The sequence below is a fragment of the Pestalotiopsis fici genome (genome assembly GCF_000516985.1).
Source record: "Pestalotiopsis fici W106-1 unplaced genomic scaffold PFICI_Scf_7, whole genome shotgun sequence".
In the NCBI taxonomy this organism is placed as follows: Eukaryota; Fungi; Ascomycota; class Sordariomycetes; order Amphisphaeriales; family Sporocadaceae; genus Pestalotiopsis; species Pestalotiopsis fici.
In genome coordinates this window covers 3,182,900-3,202,933 of record NW_006917097.1, presented here as the reverse complement: position 1 = coordinate 3,202,933, position 20,034 = coordinate 3,182,900, and the positions used below count along the sequence as shown (strand labels likewise).

The window sequence follows — 20,034 nt, the reverse complement described above, 5'->3', positions numbered from 1 at the left end:
GCCTGTAAGATGTTGTGTTGAAAGAAGGCATTCGAAGGCTGGAAATGCACAGTTCCGATAGCCAGTCTAGGGGGATTGTGTCAAAAGGCTCTCTTAGCAGACTTGGTAACAATTTGATCGTCATGCTCCCAGATCAATGGCGATTCATCAGTCAAAACATTTCCCCCCCTCCTTCGACTTGACAGATGTTTAATGTGAATGTGATTTTTCCTTTATCTAGCAAATTGAACTTGTGACATGTCTTTTCATATCATGAATAGCTCCATCCTCGCCCAGGTCTCACATCGCAACCAATTTTCCGCTCTTTGCCATCTATCAAACAAAACATGCCCCTGATTTATGGAACGCCGTAATTGCAAACACTCAAGTGAACCAGGCAAACTGCTCTAGGTGACGGTGTAACCGCCATCGACACGCAAGTCTGCTCCAGTGACGTATTGCGAGGCATCGGAAAGAAGGAATGTGACTGGGCCCATCAGATCGACAGGCTGGCCCATCTTTCCTTGAGGGATCAAAGAAGTCCACTGGCGCTTTAGATCGGGGTTATCGTCTAGAATCTTCTCGGTCCTGATTTGTGTAGTACATTAGCGTATGCGGAGTCATGTATCGCAACATGAGATACTCACAGAGCAGTCAGCATGTAGCCAGGCGAGATGCAGTTGACTCTGATTCCAGCCTCGGCCCACTCGACCGCCAGGGATGCAGCCAGGTGTCGAACGGCTGCTTTCGCACCGTTGTAAGGTCTATTGTCTTCAAGGTTAGACGTTTTCCTCTGCCATTTTGAAAAACAAGTGGCACTTACGCCTGGGGCTGGGGAACATTAACAATGCTTCCACTCATGCTTCCAATAAACACCATGCTTCCGGGAGACTTGCGCTCCATGAGGTGTCTGGCGACGGCGGTGGCGAACAGGTAGGTTCCGTCCACATTGACGCTCCACAGCTTGCGCATGCGATCAATGGGATAGTCGATAGCCTTGTAGTTCTCGGTGAAACCCGCGCTGGTGACCAGGTGGTCAATCTTGCCGTGCTCCCTTACAACATCATCAATACAAGCTTGGACGCTATCCGAGTCGGAGACATCAGCATAGTGAGCAGTGACTTTGGGTGTACGGGCTGATCCTGGGTTCTCCCTGCGGAATGTCTCAACTAGGGCGGCAGCCTGCTTCTCGGCTTCATCTTCTGTAGAGAGTGAAAAATGGTTAGCTCTTGTTCTTCAGTAGCTGGAATTTTGTGGCTATGCGCGAAGAAAATAGCAGCTGCCAAATAATAGCATCTTGGTATGATGATCAAAATCACAATGATTCTCAGTGAAACGATGGAAAACCTTCCGTCTGAGACATTGTCCTCGTATCTGGTCGGTGATTAGAAACAAAGGGACTCGACTCACTGTTCATATCGACAATGGCCAAGTTGGCGCCCGAGATGACCATGCCCTGGCCCATTACCAGTCCGAGACCTCTGGCACCTCCAGTGACAACGCCAACCTTGCCCTCGAGTGAAAAAGCAGCGAGGGTTCGCTTCATGTGCTGACCGCCGCGGCCCTGAACGAATTTGCTAGAGGGAAGTTCATGGTCCTCGGGGTACTCGACGGTGATGGAGTCGTCAGTTCGGGCAAAGGATCCAGGCGCTGCTGTCGGTTCCTTCTTGTTCATGAGAAGACGGCCGGTGTGAAATGCTGAAGCTCTGCCGGCGACTCGAGGAGCTGCAGAGCGCACAGCTGCTCCAATGGGGGCTCGGAGAATGTTTCGCGATAGCATTGTGGAATGTGCAAGTATGTTGTGAAAGTATGATTGAAAAGAATTAAAAAGGTGGCAAACGCCGCGATTCCTTTTCTATGTGCAAATGGCACGAAAGAAGAAAAGAGAAGACAGCTCCCAGCAATGGAAAGAACAAGGCTGGTACAATGGGGGAAAAAAAAAAGGATTCTATAGAACAAGTGTAGCTTTCGAAAGCTTTCGTGACTTCCCCCAAAAAGGGTCTCGGATGACGTAGAAGGGTGTTATAGGAGCTTCCGATTGTCCAACGGGTCCCGTACCTCAATTGGGTACCTGTCTGTCTTTAGTGTGGCGGATTGCGGGAAGGGATAATAGGTGCCCAAGTCGATGCGTTTGTGGTTCGTTCTTATTAGTCCGCCGAGTCTATTAGCGCTGACGGTGTAGAGAGTGCACCTTTATTGTTGTTGAGGTCGTTTGGAAGATGACTTCCGAACGAATGGATTATAGATTGACAGGAGAAAGAGGGAAAAGGAAGAGGAAAAAGAGAAAAAGCAGAGGCTGATCGTTTGGGAGGGTGCCCAGATGTCTTTAAGCTACAAAACTACGGTCTAGGAGACAGAATAATAAGAAAAACCACCCCCTGATCTAGCTCGAATGGCCAGGACAAACTGTCACGATCTCATCAAATTTTTGCTTGCTGATACATGTACATACAGACCTTGGACCTCGACCTCGAACCGCCCAGAGCTTGGCCTCGCCTCCGGTTCCGGCTGATCACAAGACCCTTCAAAGCCTGTCGCAAAAAAAAGAAAAACGCCCCCCTGCAACTATCAAATCTGGCAAGCTGGCTGTCATTCCCCCGTCCGTCCAGCCCGTGTTATGTGTTCGCTTGCTGGCAAGCTGGGAGCTCTGGTGGGGAAATCTGCACTCCCTACAAGCTACATAGTATGGGCAAAACCTTGGGGAAGTCAAGCTGTGACCAATGTCCTTCTCTGAAACTCTACATGTGGGGGAATTCCCAACTAATGGTAGTTTGCCGGGGAAGAAACGGACGAGATCCATTGGACGGCAACTCTTCCCCCTCAAGCCTCTTGGGTTTCCCCCACCATCTTTCTATACTAGAAATGGCGAGTTTACAGTGGGATTCCCGCCCGCGGCTGACTATTCGGGTGCAGATTGACCTGATCGTCCACGATGATCTAGACCCTGGCAGTGGGTCTGAGCTAGGTGAACAAACAGCACCCCGGTGACAAGGACAGCTCGCCTCCAGCTTTTTCTAGAAGGAGATGGACTTTTTACTTCTTTTGTGGCAGACTGTGTTTTGCAATCTATTCCAAAGCGGATGAATCGGAAATATGTAGAATTTTGACCAGAAGAATGATTCAATCCTGCAATCTAGCCATGTTTGTCAATAGGTTCTATTCTCGGGTTCTTGTGAGCCAAGAAACACCCGAAGAAAATATATCTAGTTGCAAAAAGAATAACAATGCCACCTTGAAAGTGCGGAGAAGCAGTGGCGTTGTCAGCCCTATCGCCAGGAATCAAGAGCTCACACTGTTCGATGTTCGATAGAGGCCGTTCCAGACAGGGTCAGATGAATACGAAGCCGATGGCGGCGGCGCAGCATTCTTCGCCTTTTTGCAGTAGCTCCATAAGTTATAACCGTAGAGCGTATCTAGGAGCCATACCGTTGTCCCCCAAAAGCAATGCAATTAGCTAGGAACACCACTTGTATGAAAGGGTACTTGTGAAAGGTTATTGATATGTTTTCTTCTATGGGATACACCAAATACACTATGTTAAGATTTCTCTATCAAGCTTCGAGTCGCACAAGCAATTGCTATTGGTCCTCAGTCCACTTAATGTCCCCTTTATGCATTTGCATACTCTTTGTTGAAAGCTCTACCAATAACCATTCTTCTAATCTCAGACGTTCCCGCGCCGATTTCATAGAGTTTTGCACTATCGTCTGTTAGTCTCAATGTATCGCTGAATCTCCAGTGGCGGGCAACGACTCACTCTCTTAATATTCTGGAAGCAGGCATCTCTTCCGTGTAACCCATACCACCTAGAAGCTGAATGGCATCCAAGCTGCACTCGGTCGCTCTCTCTGCAGCATACAGAATAGCTCCAGCGCAGTCTTGCGTCTTGATGATACCCTCTTCGTCTACAGCCTTGGCTGTTGCATATGTGTATGCCCGAGATGCTTGGAGTTTGGTGTACATGTCTGCCAGCTTGCCCTGAACAAATTGATTGTGCGCAATAGGCTGGCCAAACTGCTTTCTTTGATGTGAAAATGGCAAGGCGATATCCAGAGCAGCTTGCATGAGACCGAGAGGCCCGGCACTTAGAACTAGTCGCTCAAGGTCGAGACCTTCCATCAAAACCCTTACACCACCATTGATCTGGCCGAGCACGTTCTCCTCGGGTATGAAGACATCTTCAAAGACAAGTTCTCCAGTGTTGCTGCCGCGCATACCCATCTTGTCCAGCTTTCGCGCGCAGCTGAAACCCTTGAAGCCTGTCTCGAGCAAGAACGCAGTCATGCCCTTGGAGCCCTTCTCTGGCTCCGTCTTTGCGTACACTACTATGACCTGGGCATCTGGGCCGTTGGTGATCCACATCTTGGTGCCATTGAGAAGGTAGCCGCCGTCTACCTTTTTGGCCGTGGTCCGCATGCTCACAACGTCACTCCCCGCTCCCGACTCGGACATGGCCAGCGCACCGATGCTCGTACCTGCAATGAGCCCCGGGAGATACTTTTCCTTTTGCGCCGGGCTGCCATTCAGCTGCAGCTGGTTGACGCAAAGCTGTGAGTGTGCCGCGTAGCTCAGGCCGATGGAGCCGCTGGCCCGCGAGATCTCCTCGAGCACGATGCAGTGTGCCTGGTAACCCATGGCCAGGCCGCCATAGTCCTCGTCGGCCGTCATGCCCAGGAACCCCGCCTCACCCAGTTTAGGCCACATGTCGTTGGGAAAGGCATTGGACTTGTCCGTGTGAGCTGCCACCTCCTCTGTGATCTCACGGCGCGTAAACTCTTGCACCCTGTCGCGGAGCTCTGAGAGGTCGGCCGCCGACGGTGGTTCAAAGCCTTTGGGATGCTTTGAGGAGTGGTGGCGGACTTGGAGAGCAGGGAGCACTCTTTTAGGGGATGCAGTTATTGCTTGCCTGGTTGGCGTGGCCAAACATCTCAAAGAACGTACGCTTGCCATTTTGGTTTATGTCTATTAATCAATGGTTTTAAAAAAGCAGATATCGTGTAAGAATTGCAAGTAAAAAGTGAGATGTTTACTTTTTTACTTCTACGGTTCATGTTGCAGATGGTCGCGGGTCTGACATCCCGTCCTCGGTTCAGCGGCAAACGGCGGCTCCACACGGCTCACGCAGCTTGACCTGCCCTCACTGGAATGGACGTCACGCGGGCTTCGGGGGCATTGATCAGCTTGCACAGACTCGCATAGATTTGGGTCGGTCAGCTCCTTTTTCTATTCTCTTCTCCAGTGATTTTCCCATGCTTCATCTGCTGTAGTTTGGCTGTTTCTGTATACGCAATGTCGATTTCAAGGTCCTCGAGAGACCTGCTCTCCCTGTCCCGCCAATTGAACCGAGTGTCGAGACCAAACATTCCCCGCCATGTCCTGCTGCCACGAACATCCTCGCGAGCCGTTGCCTCTTACACGGCGCCGTACCAGGCCAATGCCATATCGGTGATCCAAAGCAATGTCGATGCGACGAGCGACGAGTTCAAGGAAAACCAAAAGCTCATGGACGAAGCAATGGCGAGATTGGAGAAGCTGACGCGGACCGCCCAGCAGGGAGGCTCTGCGAAAGCTAGAGAAAAACATCTTGCCCGCAAGAAGATGCTGCCCAGAGACAGAGTGACAGCCCTGATTGACCCAGGCACAACCTTTATGGAGCTGTCGCCATTGGCCGGCCACGAGCTATACCCGGAAGCCGATGTGCCCGCGGCAGGTATTATCACCGGCGTCGGCGTGGTGGAGGGCGTCACCTGCGTGATTGTCGCCAACGACAGCACAGTGAAAGGTGGCACATACTACCCCATCACGGTCAAGAAACACTTGCGGGCACAGGCTGTCGCGCAGGAGAACAAGCTACCGTGGGTCCTAACCCCCCGTCCGCGACTATTACTACCACCAAATACTTTTATAGTAAATCGAAGCTAGCTAACAGACCCACAGCTGTATATACCTCGTAGACTCGGGCGGCGCAAACCTGCCCCATCAGTCCGATGTATTCCCAGACCAGAACCACTTTGGCCGCATCTTTTACAACCAGGCGCGGATGAGTTCTCAGGGTATTCCTCAGGTATCAGTGGTCATGGGACTCTGCACTGCCGGTGGTGCTTATGTGCCCGCCATGAGTGACGAAAACATCATTGTCGAGAAGCAGGGTAACATCTTCCTGGCTGGACCACCACTGGTGAAAGCAGCTACCGGTGAAGTAGTCTCTGCGGAAGAACTTGGCGGCGGCGAGATGCATACTTCGGTATCGGGTGTATCAGACTATCTGGCTGTGGACGACGCGCACGCCATTGTTCTTGCACGGAGATGCATCAGTAACCTGAATTGGCCCAAAAAGGCAGATCCCCCAGCAGCCTCGATCGCCGAGCCACTTTATCCCGAGTCTGAACTCTTGGGAATTGCATCTACCAATCTGCGCAAGCCGCTGCCCATTCATGAAGTCATTGCACGAATCGTAGACGGCTCTCACTTTTCCGAGTTTAAGCGCGACTTTGGTTCAACATTGGTGACTGGATTCGCCAGCATCTATGGATACAAGGTCGGCATAGTGGCTAACAACGGTATCCTGTTCGGCACCTCGTCTCAAAAGGGCGCTCACTTTATTGAACTCTGTGCGCAGCGAGGAATTCCTCTTGTGTTCTTGCAGAACATTAGTGGTTTCATGGTCGGTAAAGAGGCCGAGCGGGAGGGCATTGCTAAACATGGAGCCAAACTTGTGACGGCTGTAGCATGCGCCGACGTTCCCAAGTTTACCGTCGTAGTAGGTGGCAGCTATGGTGCAGGCAACTACGGCATGTGTGGTCGTGCATACAGCCCGAGATTCTTGTGGATGTGGCCAAACGCCCGCGTAGGTGTCATGGGCGGCGAGCAGCTGGCCAATGTGATGGAGACGGTAGGACAAAAGGCAGACCCCGAGTTGCGAGACCGTATCGAACGGGAGAGCGATGCAGTGTATTCGTCTGCCCGACTTTGGGTAAGTATTAAAGGGAATTCCCATATGCGCTATAGGACAGAAGCACTGATATATCATAATAGGACGACGGTGTGATCCCACCACAACATACAAGGAGATATCTGGGCTTGGGCTTGAGAGCGGCGTTGTCGGGCAAGAACGAAGTCAAGCATGGCGATACAAGATTTGGTGTTTTCAGAATGTAAATCACCAGTATACTAGAATTGATTCAAGAGCGTGAACGTGTACATATCGCAAACCTATTTCCATACGTCGGCTCGAGTCAACGTCAATGTAGACAGCTAGCCATGACTCGAGAATGTCTACTATCCAAATCGGTGTCGCATGCCTAGCTACATTTTGTTTTATACTCTGCGCAGATTTGACACATAACCAAAAGGGACAAATGCCGACCATTTATCAATATCCAAGGCTATGATCGGCTCAAATCCTAATCGCGGTTACCTTTCCCGGAAGACGTACATCCCGAATCCTTACTACCTACGTATGGATTTTTAAAAATGTTTCCCGCACCGACGAACCATTGGATCGACAATGCGCCAAATGATGTCAGTTGAAATGCACTGGGTCACGGTGACCAATGAGAGACGTGCGCATAGGAGATGGTGCGATCGAAGGAGGAGCCGCGGGGTCCCAGTATGATATTAGTGCTTAGCGTAGTGCGACAAGGGGTGCAGATGGATACTGGATACTTTTGATATATACCATTGTGATTCACTCAAAAAGTGTTTATAAAAATAGTCCATGTCTTGCGCTGGCCAAAGTTAATGCAAGTCCATCTCTTCATGGGGAACAGAGCCAAGTAAGCACAAAAGATGACCGAAGATGTACAAACCTAATGGTTGACTAGGGGATTTGCACCACAGTTTGCACTTTTACCAGTGTCTTTTTTGGTGTACCAAGCAGCGCAAGTCAACTCATCTCATACCTTGCAGATCTGTAGTCCCGAACCCCACAATCGAGTTGTGTTAGGTTTTTAAGCTTTGGGTACTTGGTAGGAGACCACTGAAAGAAGATACTCACACGTCGCTCTGCCAGGATCACATGCGCCAAGGTCGTGTCTAATCCAAGGCACAGCACACAGCCCATTGTCTTTTCTCTTGTTCAGTCTCTTTTGAGCCTAGTATTGGGAGAAGGCCCTTTGTGTTGCTTTTTTATCAGTGCCATGGCCCGTGCAGAGACGTTATGTCATTTTCGTCGAGGGGGGGCAAGAAGAAGAAGAGAGAAGTGAGTGAGTGAGTGATAATAGATAGCGGCAAAGAAGAAGTAGAAGAACGAACGAGTCCAACAAGTGTCTCGATGAACCTAAAGAATGGGATCGCTCCCGCATCCACATTTAACTACCCCTAAGGCCAGTCTACCTTTGATGGCTTCCACCACTATTATTGCCCAAGATTCTTTCTAATAATCAGTCGCATTTGAAGTTTTTGTATTCTTTCCTTTTTCTCCCCATCGTGACATCTCCCTCTCTTTCTCTCCGCCTCTCCCACCCTCCGTCGTAGTCGCGCACCATGTCGGACACGGGCGATAGGTAAGTTGAGCCGTGCGCCCCTCCTCGCTTCCCACACCCACCCGCCAAGTTTCTGGACCACCTCTGAGGTGTCTGGGAGCACGAGCAAATTAAGTGGAGGGGCCGTGAAGCTACAAACGAGGTCCCCTTTCTTTTTTATGCAAGCCACGTTTACATATGTAAGAAACGAAAGCTAATTCACGTTGCGCCGACAACAACAGTACACATAAGCGATCGAGGTCCTCTGCCCTCAACCTGCTCCGCCGAAAGGATAAGGACAAAGACAAGGAGGGCCGCGCTGCCAGCACCATCGCAGACGACGACGACGCTCTCTCCGAGGACGGCTCGCACATTGCCCCATCCGCCAAAGGCCAGAACTCATCCTCCAGAATGTCCCTCGGCCGCGTCACCTCTCAACAGCAACAGCAGCCTTCCAGCGCTGCTGCACCTGCGCCCTCGCGGGCAAGCATCTCCGTCAGCGGTGAGAGGGGTTCAACACTCGAACAGGCTGTCCGCAAGTTCCGCTATGTCGAGGCGCTCAAGAGCGGAAATACAGCCGCCATTTCCAGGGCGATCCGTGAAACGTCCGACAATGCCAACAGAGCGAGCATCTCGTCCATAAATGCCGCCAGCTACGGCCCGCTCGACGACACTACCGTCCTCCACCTCGCCATACAATGCGCCGAGAACGATGTTGTCGAATATGTCCTCTCCGACGGAGTCAACTACGTCGATGTCAATGCACGAGACAAGGATGGTAACACTGCGCTCCACGTTGCAGCCACTTCTGGTCGTGGCCATATCGTTCGTCTTCTACTAGAACAAAAGGACATCAATGATGCCATTGCAAACAACCAAGGCAAACTGCCCCTCGACGTTGCCCGCAACCCGGAAATCTTCCAGCAGCTACAACTATCTCGGACTTTGTTTGTCCAGGACAAGGTGAAGCAGGTCCAAGACCTCGTTAGAAAAGGAACCTACGAGACCCTCGGGCAGGTGCTGGAGGAGCCCCGCGTCAAGACCATTTTGGATATTAATAGCACTGAGCTGCCCTCGGATCTCGAGACCGTGCAGTCAGGTGGCAATCTGCTGCACGAGGCTGCCCGGAGAAAAGACACGAAGCTCATCCAAACGCTGCTTCTTCATGGTGCAGACCCCTTCCAGCGCGATCGCAAGGGCAAGCTTCCTCAAGATGTGACCAAGGACGATGTCACGCGAGCCATGCTCAAACGATCCCCAGCAGCGGTTGCAGCTCAGAGAGGCATTCAGGAGAAGGCAGTCTTGGGACACGCGGCCGCTACGAGCGCTGCAACTCCTGTTGCTGCTGGCGAGCCCGTCGGTGGCCGAGAACCTACGATGAAGGGGTACTTGAAGAAGTGGACCAACTATCGCAAGGGCTATCAGTTGAGATGGTTTGTCCTCGAGAACGGAGTGCTGAGTTATTACAAGCACCAGGATGATGCAGAGAACGCCTGCCGTGGTGCCATCAGTATGCGCATTGCAAAGCTTCACATGAGCACAGACGAAAAGACCAAGTTTGAAATTATTGGCAAGTCTTCTGTCAAATACACCTTGAAGGCAAACCACGAAGTCGAGGCCAAGCGTTGGTACTGGGCTCTCAACAACGCGATCCAGTGGATGAAGGACCAAGCCAAAGAGGAAGAGAAACAAAAGGCAAACACAGCCGAGTACCTACGCCAGGCTCATCTCGCCGCAAAGAGCACGGATGGTTCTACTGCCGATGTCCACAGCGAAGCCGCCAGTGTCACCGATGCTGGAAGAAATAGTGTTTCGCTTTCCAGATTGCCGACCAAGGGTTCCATGTCCAAGCATGGATTGTCTCGCGCTAGTACAAACGATAGTATCGATGATGAGTTTGTTGACGCCGGAGCCTCAGAAGCACGATCCAAGCGTAACGGCGCTCTGTCAGTACCCGGCGACGTGGATGACGATGACGATGAGTCGAGTGGCGGTGAGAGGCCAACTGCTTCCAAGGATGCCTTCAACATTACAGCTCAGTCTGCCAAACTACAGCTCGACACAATGGCTCAGGTCAGCACTGCTCTACAAGCCGAGGCTAACAGGAATCCAAACCTGTCGCTCGTCGATCCCAAGGCGGCACAAGCATTAGCCACCTACGACGCAGCTATCAAGAGTCTGAAGGGACTTATGGGAGACCTTCTCAGAATATCGAAAGATAGAGACGCTCACTGGCAATACCGTCTGGATCAAGAGATTGAGATGCGGCAGATGTGGGAAGAATCCATGGCCAAGGTGGCCAAGGAGCAGGAAGTGCTGGAAGAGCGCGTTGGACGGGCCGAGTTGAAGCACAAGATGACCAAACGAGCCCTTCGTGAAGTTATGGAGCAGGACGGGCGTCCTGTCAGTGCATACAGCTCCGTGGTCCATCCCCCAGAGTCTTCGAGTGCCAACGAAGGACAACCCGCCCTGGAACCAAAGTCACCAGCGAGCCTGAGCCGGAAGCCCACCGCCCTTGCTCAAGTCGTCGATGACCTATCCGATGGCGGAGAGACAGATGAGGATGAGTTTTTTGATGCGGTTGATGCTGGTCAAGTCGAGGTAGAGCCACTGCCACCTGCAGAGGTTGTCTCAGCGGATAGCGCCCAGGAAGTGGTTGTATCAGGAGCTTTGGACATTAGCGACTCGTACAAGGGTTACGAAAATGGAATCAGAAAACGGCTCAAGCTTGACAATGATGACCGGCCGAAGATTTCCCTCTGGGTAAGTCTGATTGAAAACCCGTGGGTAGCAGCTACTAACTTATGAATAGGGTATCCTGAAATCCATGATTGGAAAAGATATGACCAAGATGACTCTGCCAGTGTCCTTCAACGAGCCAACTTCTATGCTCTTCCGAGCTGGTGAGGACATGGAGTACGCTGACCTGCTTGACCATGCCGCCGAACGCAGCGATTCTATCGAGCGCATGTTGTATGTTGCAGCTTTCACCGCAAGTGAATTTGCCTCAACCATTGGCCGTGTCGCGAAACCCTTCAACCCCATGCTGGGCGAGACATTTGAATACGTCAGACCTGACAAGGGGTATCGTTTCTTCACCGAACAAGTCAGTCATCACCCTCCAATCGGTGCAGTGCATGCCGAGTCTGCTTCATGGTCATACTACGGAGAATCCAATGTTCGGTCCAAGTTTTATGGCAAGTCCTTCGATATTGCCCATCTTGGCACGTGGTGTGTGGAAATCCGTCCAAAGTCTGGTGGTAAGCCCGACTTTTATTCATGGAGAAAGCCCAACTCTCAAGTTGTGGGTATTATCACGGGTAACCCTGTCGTCGACAACTATGGTCTTGTAGAAATCAAGAACTGGACCACTGGTGAAGTCTGTCAACTTGACTTCAAGCAGCGCGGTTGGAAGGCTTCGAGTGCATACCAGATTGCTGGCAAGATCCTAGATGCAGATGGTCGCCCACGTGTCAGCATTGGCGGGCGCTGGAACTCTAAGCTCTACGCGCGTTATACGCCTGGTTATGAAGCCACAGTCGACGAACCTGCCGATGGTGGTTCGTTCCACAAGGGAAATATCAGTGACACCACCAAGGCCTTCCTCATCTGGCAAGCCAATGATCGTCCAAAGGACATTCCATTCAACCTGACGCCGTTCGTTCTCACGTTCAACCACATTGATGACAGTCTTCGCAAGTGGATCGCGCCCACAGACTCCCGTCACCGCCCTGACCAACGTGCCATGGAGGATGGTGAATACGACCATGCCGCTACTGAAAAGGAGCGTCTGGAGAATGAGCAACGACAGCGGAGGAAAGAACGCGAAGCCAAGGGTGAGGAATACGTGTCACCCTGGTTCACCAAGGACAAGCATCCGATTACGGGCGAGGAATACTGGAAGTGGAATGGCAAGTACTGGCAACAACGAGAGAAGCACGGTAACGGTGACGCTCAAGCCTGGAAAGGTACGGAGCCCATCTTCTTTCCTCAGGAGTCCTAGTTTGCAGGGCTATCGAGATCCCGAAAGCAGTAAAATTGTTTGATTCTTTCAATCCTAGTTTTATATACAGCCTAGCCGAACATCAGTATTAGAAACATCGTACACCGAATTGAAAGTACATTTATGTTTTCACCTCTGTAACGTCGTGGTGACAAGTGGCCGATCTCTTCATGGATGACTCAGCGATTGATCCTACGGGACCGAGTCGAAGCTTATCTTCCACACTCAACCACCTAGGGATTAATGTCCCGCTAGGATGCAATGCAGCTATAACAATCGCGTGTACTTGCCAGAAGTAGAAACCATTGAGGTATCGCAATATGCAACCTTCTCCATGTCATCCCCGCCTTTTTCCCTGCCTTACATGTTTGGCCAATGATTGTCCTTCCGTTTGAAGTTGTTTATCAGGCATCGGCTCTGGACATGCGCATGATTAACCAATGGGGACACATTCCGAGACTCTTGATGCCGTCAGTGCACGAGTATAACAATTCACCTGACCCGATTCCATACGGTGGTTTTATTTGCAGGGGGTCCAGTCCATCAAACCTGGCCGAAATACTTGGCACGCCTTGACTTACTCATATACTCGCAAGTATAAGATCTGTTCTGGTCCCAGTCCTTGTATTGAGAAATCGTCCGTTCGAGTCAACGCCTTGTCACTAGTTCATGCTCGAGAATCAAGACTATACAAGATGCCATCATACGAACTCGAATATCCAAAGCAGCCTTTCAGCACCGTGAATCGATACAACAATCGAGGTATGCACAAATCCATCCCCAGATCCCATTACATGTCACAATCTTCGGTTCATACTGTCTTGCCAGTTTGAGGCTAACAAACATTCACTTAGCCTCATACTCCTTACAGCAGATTCACCAGATTATAAACACGACGCACTTTGTCAATGTATCGTTTACGGACCCAACCTCGCCCTTTCCCGTCACCATCCCCATGATTGGGCAAATGGGCTCGTTTACCCGACCCAGCGCAGACACGGGCGACGTCTTGGATCTATATCTGCACGGCTACATTTCTTCCCGACTGCTCAATACGTCGCGGAGCAGCAGCAACAACAACACGGACAGCAACGGCGGCGACCAGGAGAAAGAAAAAGAAGAAGGACTTGCCATTACCGTCTCGGCCACGCACGTAGACGGCCTCGTCCTATCCCTGACGCCCAACAGCCACTCTTACAATTACCGCAGCGCGGTGCTCTTTGGGCGCGCCGTGCCCGTGACGGACCCCGCCGAGCGGCTGTGGGCCATGGAGCTCATCACCAACGGCGTGGTGCCGGACCGCTGGCGCCAGAGCCGCCTGCCGCCGACGGCGGGGGAGCAGGCCAGCACGGGCGTGCTGCGCGTGGCGGTCGCGGCCGGCAGCGCAAAGATCCGCAGCGGCATGCCGTCCGACGACCGCCACGACCTCGACGACGCCGAGCTCCGGGCCCGCGTCTGGACCGGCGTCGTGCCTGCCTGGTCGCACTTTGGCGAGCCGTTGCCCGCTCCGGATAATCGCGTCGCCGCCCTGCCAGAGTACCTCGGCGGGTTTGTTCGTGATTCCAATGAGGTGGCTCGGGAGAAGGCGCTCGAGCAGGCTGCCAAGACCATGAGGCCCAAGAAGGAGGAGAGCTGATTGTTGTGTGTGGTGTGTAGATATGAAATGTAACACTCGAGCATCAGACTTCTTCGAATCTTGGCAGTGTGATTTAGGTCATGTCGACTCACCGATGATTCGTGATATTACTAACATCGAGATTCATGTAACGTTGAAATTATCATGGCAGTATGGTGACAATACTGCTAGCTTCCTTCCTCTCATCTTCGTGAGTTACTTGATCCCAAGTATAACACGGAAAATGCCTACACAGCTCTATCGGCAGTAATGATGAAACTTCGTGGGTTGAAAGGGATATTTTGAGTTGAACGTGTTCCGCAACAGATTAAATGATGGTAGAGTGTCTACTTCTCCATTGAGCTTATGAGAAGAGTCCACCACATCTCCGTCTTCCGAGATCACCTGGACTTCTCGGGAAGACAGCGGTACTTCTTATCGAATATATAAACAATCAGGCGCCGAGTTACAACAAGTACGGTAACAGCGATTTTGTATAACACGAACATTTGTGAACCAAAGAAAATGTCCAAATGAATATGCCAGGTTGGTATATTTGGAAATAGATGCAGCTCTATTCCGGTTCCGCGCCTTTACGCAAAAGTACTATGGCCGACCACCATGGCCAAGTGTCCCTAATGTACAAATGAACGCCCAAGCAATGCAATAACACCATTAATAAAAAGAATCTGGCATGGTACCGAGATCCAAATCCCATGAGAGAGTCCAGTGAGTTCCCTAAAAACGCCAGTGACATGGGTAGAACATCTACCGCAGTCATGATGCAAATTCCTGCTGCCACTTGACGAGATCCCTCGTCAGTGTATCCATCATCTCCACGCAGCTCATGTCTTTAAAGTCCTTGATGGGCGGTGTAGGAGCTCCATTGGAAGCCCCGACGTGGTCCGCCGAGGCTTTACTGCCGATGGAACGCGATGCAGACCCATCACCACTACCATCTTCGCTAGCCGGTTGGCGTGGGCTATTACGCTCAGAAAGAGGTTCATTGGCCAACTCGACTTGTGTCCGGGTGATAAACTCCATTAGATTATTGGCTCTTCTCTTAAGGTCCGTCATGGTAATCTTGGAGTTCATGGCGCCCTTTGACCGGGAGTGTTTCGTACTCCCTTCGTGTTTCGAATGCGACTCGTCCTTGTCGCGGCCTATATCTCGTGACATGGATCTCGCTGGTGAATCATCTTGCAGATGGTTGTCTCTGTCTTTAGTGTATTGATTCCGCCCCTTCTTTTTGGGATGTACGGTGCTCTTCTTTTTTATAGAAGCTGCAGGAGCTTGATCAGCTGGCGGAGTATCTGGTACAGGTTGCGATGAAGCTGGAGGATCAGGAGCTGTCTGTGCTGTGTCGGCGCTGCGAGTTGCAGCAACACGAGTTGCCAAAGGTGCTTCTTCTGATGGAGAGTCTTTGTACTGGTTAGCAAATATTTCATGATGGCCGGGAGAGGCTTGACATTACCCTCAGCCCTTCGGCGCTCAGCCCTGCCTTTACGCTTGTTAGCTGCCTCAGCTCGCTTGCGTTCTTGCTCCTCTCTGCGTTCTTCGCGTTCTGTCTTCTCGCGTTGCGTACGGGCAGCGTTCCGCGCTGACTTCTTGGTTGCCCCATTGCGAGGATTTGAGTCGTCTTCAGACTCCTCCCGACTGGCGATGGCCATCTCGTCAGGTGATGGAGACTTGGAGTTTGTCCTCTGTCTTTTGATCTCCGTTTGTCTGACGTTGTTGTTAGCTTGGTTCTTCCCTAAGTCATCTCCGTACTCACTCATCATCATCATCTCTATTCCTCTTTGGCCGTCTGGTTTGGACTCCATCTGCCTCCTCTGGGAAGAGCTCTTTCTGGCTGATTTCAATCGCTTTTCTGAGCTGCTCTTCGTCATAGGCTGCATCGCGACTATTCATAGTCGATCTTCGTTTTGCCATGCTTTGCGCCGCTGCAGCTGCTGCGGCAGAGGCCCTCGAGCTCTTGCGATCGCCGGGCTTTGGCGACCGAGCGCCTTCTTTTGTGGCCGAGGTTGCTCTAGAAGTCGCTCGGGAAGGTCGATGAAGGGGTAGGTAAATGGAATATTTTTGTCTACGTGATGGCATCGTGTCAGCATCATGGTCGTGGCATGAAGGCACCTGATCGATGTAGTGCATGTAGTGAGTGGCCTGCAGGCAGGCTGCGGGCAGGTTGGGACAGCCATCGCGGGGAAACAAGCGAGGGCTCGATCGAAAGGGGACGATCGACGGTCGTATGTGCCTGCTGCGACCGAGCAAGCATGCCACCACGGCACAGCCAACCCCCAACAACAAGCACCGAAGGGTTGGCAAGTATTGCGCGAAACGCGAGAAAATAAATGAGAGTTGTAAATCGTGCAGAATTGAAAGGCTTACCCATTGCTTGCAGCATAGATTTTGTGTAAATCCTTGCGACAAAGCTCGCAGTAGTAGTCATCGGGTATGAGGTCCTCGTTCACTATACCCATGCAGAGACCATGTTCCCAGACTTTGCATACGTCACATTGGACGAAAAATCCAGCCAAATCATCTGTGAGCTCAATTGAAAAGATTTGCTCCACGTCAATCGCATCTTTGAGCGCGTGTTTCTTGGTTTCCTCGTCCAGCAGTGGGAGACCGGGGTAATCGTCGTATCCACAGACGCAGCGGACGGCCTCGTCGTCCTCCTGAATCTCATTTTCATCGCTCACAATGGCCATCTCGGACGTTTCCTGTTTGGGTTCCTTATCACGATCGTCGTCTCGGTTCCGAGTGCTTCGTCGACGGAGGAGGGGATTGTCGTCACTGCTTGCGGTGGTTGCGGTCGAGTCCTCTGGCGGCTCTGAGGACAACGAGCCGCTGCCTGAGGACTTCTGGGGAGAGCCTGCCTTGACGAGTGATCTAGATGATCGCTCTCCACGGCCAGATAGGCTGGAGGCAGCGGATGGTAGCTGTGGTTGTGGTTGAGTTGTTCGCGCCCGAGAAGACCGTCGAGTGGGAGAATTGCCGGCCATTTCCTGGCAGAGAAAGACTCGACAGAGGTCGAAAAGCGTGGAGGAAATTGCGTTCCAAGAGAGACGGTCGTTGAAACGCTCGTCTCAAAGTTGTAGAAAAGCTGTCTAGAGATTATTGTCTTCGTGCGTACTGGGAAGTGAGGTTGGGCGGTTCGAGGAAGATCGAGAAAGTCGAGGGAGCTCCCGAGGACGGACGGACGAGCTGGATTGGGGCGTCCTCGCGACTAAGAAGAAGACTGCTGTAAGTAACGGTAAGAATGGACGTGTAGCATTTCTAGACCGAATACCGAGAAACAGAATGGCATTGAAGTAATTGCGAAAGACGCGGAAGAGATTGTAGGCAGGGAAAGCAAGTGGTAAGGTGATGGTAGAGTAGATGTGAGCGGGGACATTTTCCCATTGCTGGACTGATCACTGCTCTGCTGCTGCTCAGCGTTCCGCTACGAACTCAAAATCGGCCTTGACATTTTTGGAGAGAAAGCAACCCGACAGGGGTCCAGGTTCACAAGGCGCGCATCGCATCGGCGCTTGCTGACCAAAACGCCGAGGGGTCAGTTGAGTTGGTCATGCTAAATTCGTCCCATCTCCCTCAATTCGCATAGTACCGTGGGCAACTGTCGCGCAGCTGGGGGTCCTGGGCATGCTCAGTGCGTGTGACTCGTTGCGGGCCGGACATGTTCCGACATCCAGTTGCTGGCATTGAGTGTTCTATTCCCGTTTGGTAGGTAGAGGTTCTGCGCACCCGTAAAAGCTGAGGTCATTGCCCGCCTTGCCCGCCTACCATAGACGGCGGCCCACAGCTGGAACGGGACAAGAGAGGCAGGCACAAAGTGTGGTACTGCGCGGGGTGGTTGAGTGGCTCATCACCCAATTCTTGGGCGTTGCCAAAAAGCACGACCATTGAGTCAAAACTTATTGCCAATGAGGATCTAGGATGGGATATTCCCACTCGTGGATATGATAATGCTGGGGGGAAGAAAAATAGTGAAACTGATTGTTGAAAGATACGATCCTGTCGCGTGCGAGGTGCAAAAATGATGCGATATCGCAGTTTCGTATGTAGTCAACGGTGAAGGGGAAAATGGTCGGGCTTGGGTGTAGCGATCTTGAATGCAAGCAAAGTTGTGCAATTTCTGTTCCTCATCGGAGGGAATGAACATTGACGAACAGACAAAAGACACAACAGACGCAGACGCCCGACGCAGCTGAAGGAAACCCCACCCCGCCTTAAACAGGGTACCTTTTCAAGATGAACCCAATCTCACACCTTTTCTGATAGTAGATGTTACACGCGGGGCAGGGCGACAACGAACAGCATGGCATCATCATTATCATGGCTGGTTGTTACCACTGACGGCTTTATGCATTTTCCACAAAGTCAATCCATATCCTCTGGTCACAGTAGTACCAAATGAATCATTTCTCTCAAGTCCCGGCAAGTGATGGGACTATATACATAGGATATATTGGTAATTAGACGGACAGATTATGCTTGTGGACCAGCCAATAAATCATCTCATCTCATGAATCCTCTGGTGCTGATGCTTGCCAAAGTCGTGTAATTTTTTGAAGGTGCCCAAGGATAAACCAAAACATTTGGATTTGCAGCTATTCGTTGGGTAAGGTTTATGATAATACAGATTGCTCCCCAGATCATGACCCAATGAGTGGCTGGAGAATGAATTCAATGACAGGACAGGGTACAAGACCTGCTACTGGCCCTGGCGTCTCCCCCAAATGACCCACTAAGACGCACTGCGTCAACCCCCCATTATCGCAGCCCAGCGACACAATCCGTTCCGAGACCTGTCATGGAATTGGCAGACCTAATCTGTGATTCAACACATTTGCGACTGTTGATGTTGATGTTTGAGAGTGTTTGAAGCTGCTCGCTGACAGCGCAACGCCACCGGCTGGCGACACGTTTCCCTCCCCGAGCTTGTTGTGGCTTCACCGTCACCCACCTCCTCTGCGCGCCTGCACGTACATATATGAGCTGCCCACCAACCGGCCCTCCGTTACCTACCTCAGTTACCACCTAGCTGTTCAAACGCCAGCCCACGCAACCCAAACCGAGGGCTTTAAGACCAGACCGGCCCGGCAGGATTAGGGGCCTAGGATAGGACGGATTGCTTTGCTTTGGTTTACATGTGCTGCTGCTGCTGCTGCTGCTGCTGCTGACTACCACGACTTACGTATTGGTCATCCATCTGCAACTCATCTACCTCATATTGCTCGCCCTCACCCACTCTCTCTCTTGCCACGCCTCTGCAGCCATTACGATCTGGCTTCTCTGCTGTATCCTGCGACTCCTTGCACTGTAAGCTGCCCGTAAACCCGCTACTAACAACTACCTCCCCGCAACAGTGGATTCGAATGACACTCTGCTGGCGAGAAGTCAAGACAACTCCGCTGCTATCGATCCTCCTGGCAATCTGTTTGTCAATCGGGAACATGGGCAGCAGGGACTCCGCATTTCCCTTGCCCTCTCTGGTGGAAATTCGCTCCCAATCGTAAAACAAACATCTTGGCTTTGCATGTCGGCTGACTTTTCGCAGTCTTGGATACAATAAAATCGCCCAAAGTGACGCCGATCAGTGTGTCAAGGTAGCAACCTCAGGCCCGGCATCCATCTTGGACCACCCTCCTCGTCCCTCACCATTTTACGCCGTATCTTCAGTACGAGTTGCGTTCGCTCAGGCAGAATCAGGAGAAAAGGAAGAGCGGTATAATATCGGCAGCTAGGCCGTGAAATAGCACATGCTGGCCCCCGATATGTGATGGGTACGTTCTTTCCCTGGCTGCATTGCACGAAATTTGAGGGAGGCCCATTGCCAGCTGTTGCATCACAAGAGTCTCTCTTGTTGCCTCGCCACCAACCGCCATATGCACCTGCCGATGTCTATCATTTTCTTTCCGGAGTGCACCTTTCATCCGATCTCCAGTCTTTCATTTCGGTCTTCATGGCCTCCC

General features: G+C 51.6%; 6 protein-coding genes across 6 annotated transcripts; 3 read left to right on the top strand and 3 right to left on the bottom strand.

Annotated features, from left to right (window-relative positions):
• Positions 1-386: 386 nt before the first annotated feature.
• On the bottom strand, positions 387-1,759 carry PFICI_10594 (uncharacterized protein; the record flags this gene model as incomplete). The annotated part of the gene is made up of 4 exons (XM_007839175.1): positions 387-567; positions 627-743; positions 803-1,181; positions 1,390-1,759. 4 exons carry the CDS (start codon positions 1,757-1,759, stop codon positions 387-389), a joined length of 1,047 nt encoding a protein of 348 aa, XP_007837366.1.
• Positions 1,760-3,588: 1,829 nt separating this feature from the next.
• Positions 3,589-4,929, bottom strand: PFICI_10593 (Isovaleryl-CoA dehydrogenase 2; the record flags this gene model as incomplete). The annotated part of the gene is made up of 2 exons (XM_007839174.1): positions 3,589-3,679; positions 3,737-4,929. 2 exons carry the CDS (start codon positions 4,927-4,929, stop codon positions 3,589-3,591), a joined length of 1,284 nt encoding a protein of 427 aa, XP_007837365.1.
• A 339-nt stretch (positions 4,930-5,268) lies between these two features.
• Positions 5,269-7,137, top strand: PFICI_10592 (methylcrotonoyl-CoA carboxylase beta chain; the record flags this gene model as incomplete). Its single annotated transcript, XM_007839173.1, has 3 exons — positions 5,269-5,834; positions 5,917-6,952; positions 7,015-7,137. The coding sequence occupies 3 exons, from the start codon at positions 5,269-5,271 to the stop codon at positions 7,135-7,137; spliced, it is 1,725 nt and encodes a 574-aa protein (XP_007837364.1).
• Positions 7,138-8,463: 1,326 nt separating this feature from the next.
• Positions 8,464-12,444, top strand: PFICI_10591 (uncharacterized protein; the record flags this gene model as incomplete). Its single annotated transcript, XM_007839172.1, has 3 exons — positions 8,464-8,483; positions 8,684-11,204; positions 11,254-12,444. 3 exons carry the CDS (start codon positions 8,464-8,466, stop codon positions 12,442-12,444), a joined length of 3,732 nt encoding a protein of 1,243 aa, XP_007837363.1.
• Positions 12,445-13,139: 695 nt separating this feature from the next.
• On the top strand, positions 13,140-14,080 carry PFICI_10590 (uncharacterized protein; the record flags this gene model as incomplete). The annotated part of the gene is made up of 2 exons (XM_007839171.1): positions 13,140-13,206; positions 13,299-14,080. 2 exons carry the CDS (start codon positions 13,140-13,142, stop codon positions 14,078-14,080), a joined length of 849 nt encoding a protein of 282 aa, XP_007837362.1.
• A 756-nt stretch (positions 14,081-14,836) lies between these two features.
• On the bottom strand, positions 14,837-17,061 carry PFICI_10589 (uncharacterized protein; the record flags this gene model as incomplete). The annotated part of the gene is made up of 4 exons (XM_007839170.1): positions 14,837-15,468; positions 15,534-15,784; positions 15,834-16,142; positions 16,445-17,061. The coding sequence occupies 4 exons, from the start codon at positions 17,059-17,061 to the stop codon at positions 14,837-14,839; spliced, it is 1,809 nt and encodes a 602-aa protein (XP_007837361.1).
• Between the last annotated feature and the right edge of the window lie 2,973 nt (positions 17,062-20,034).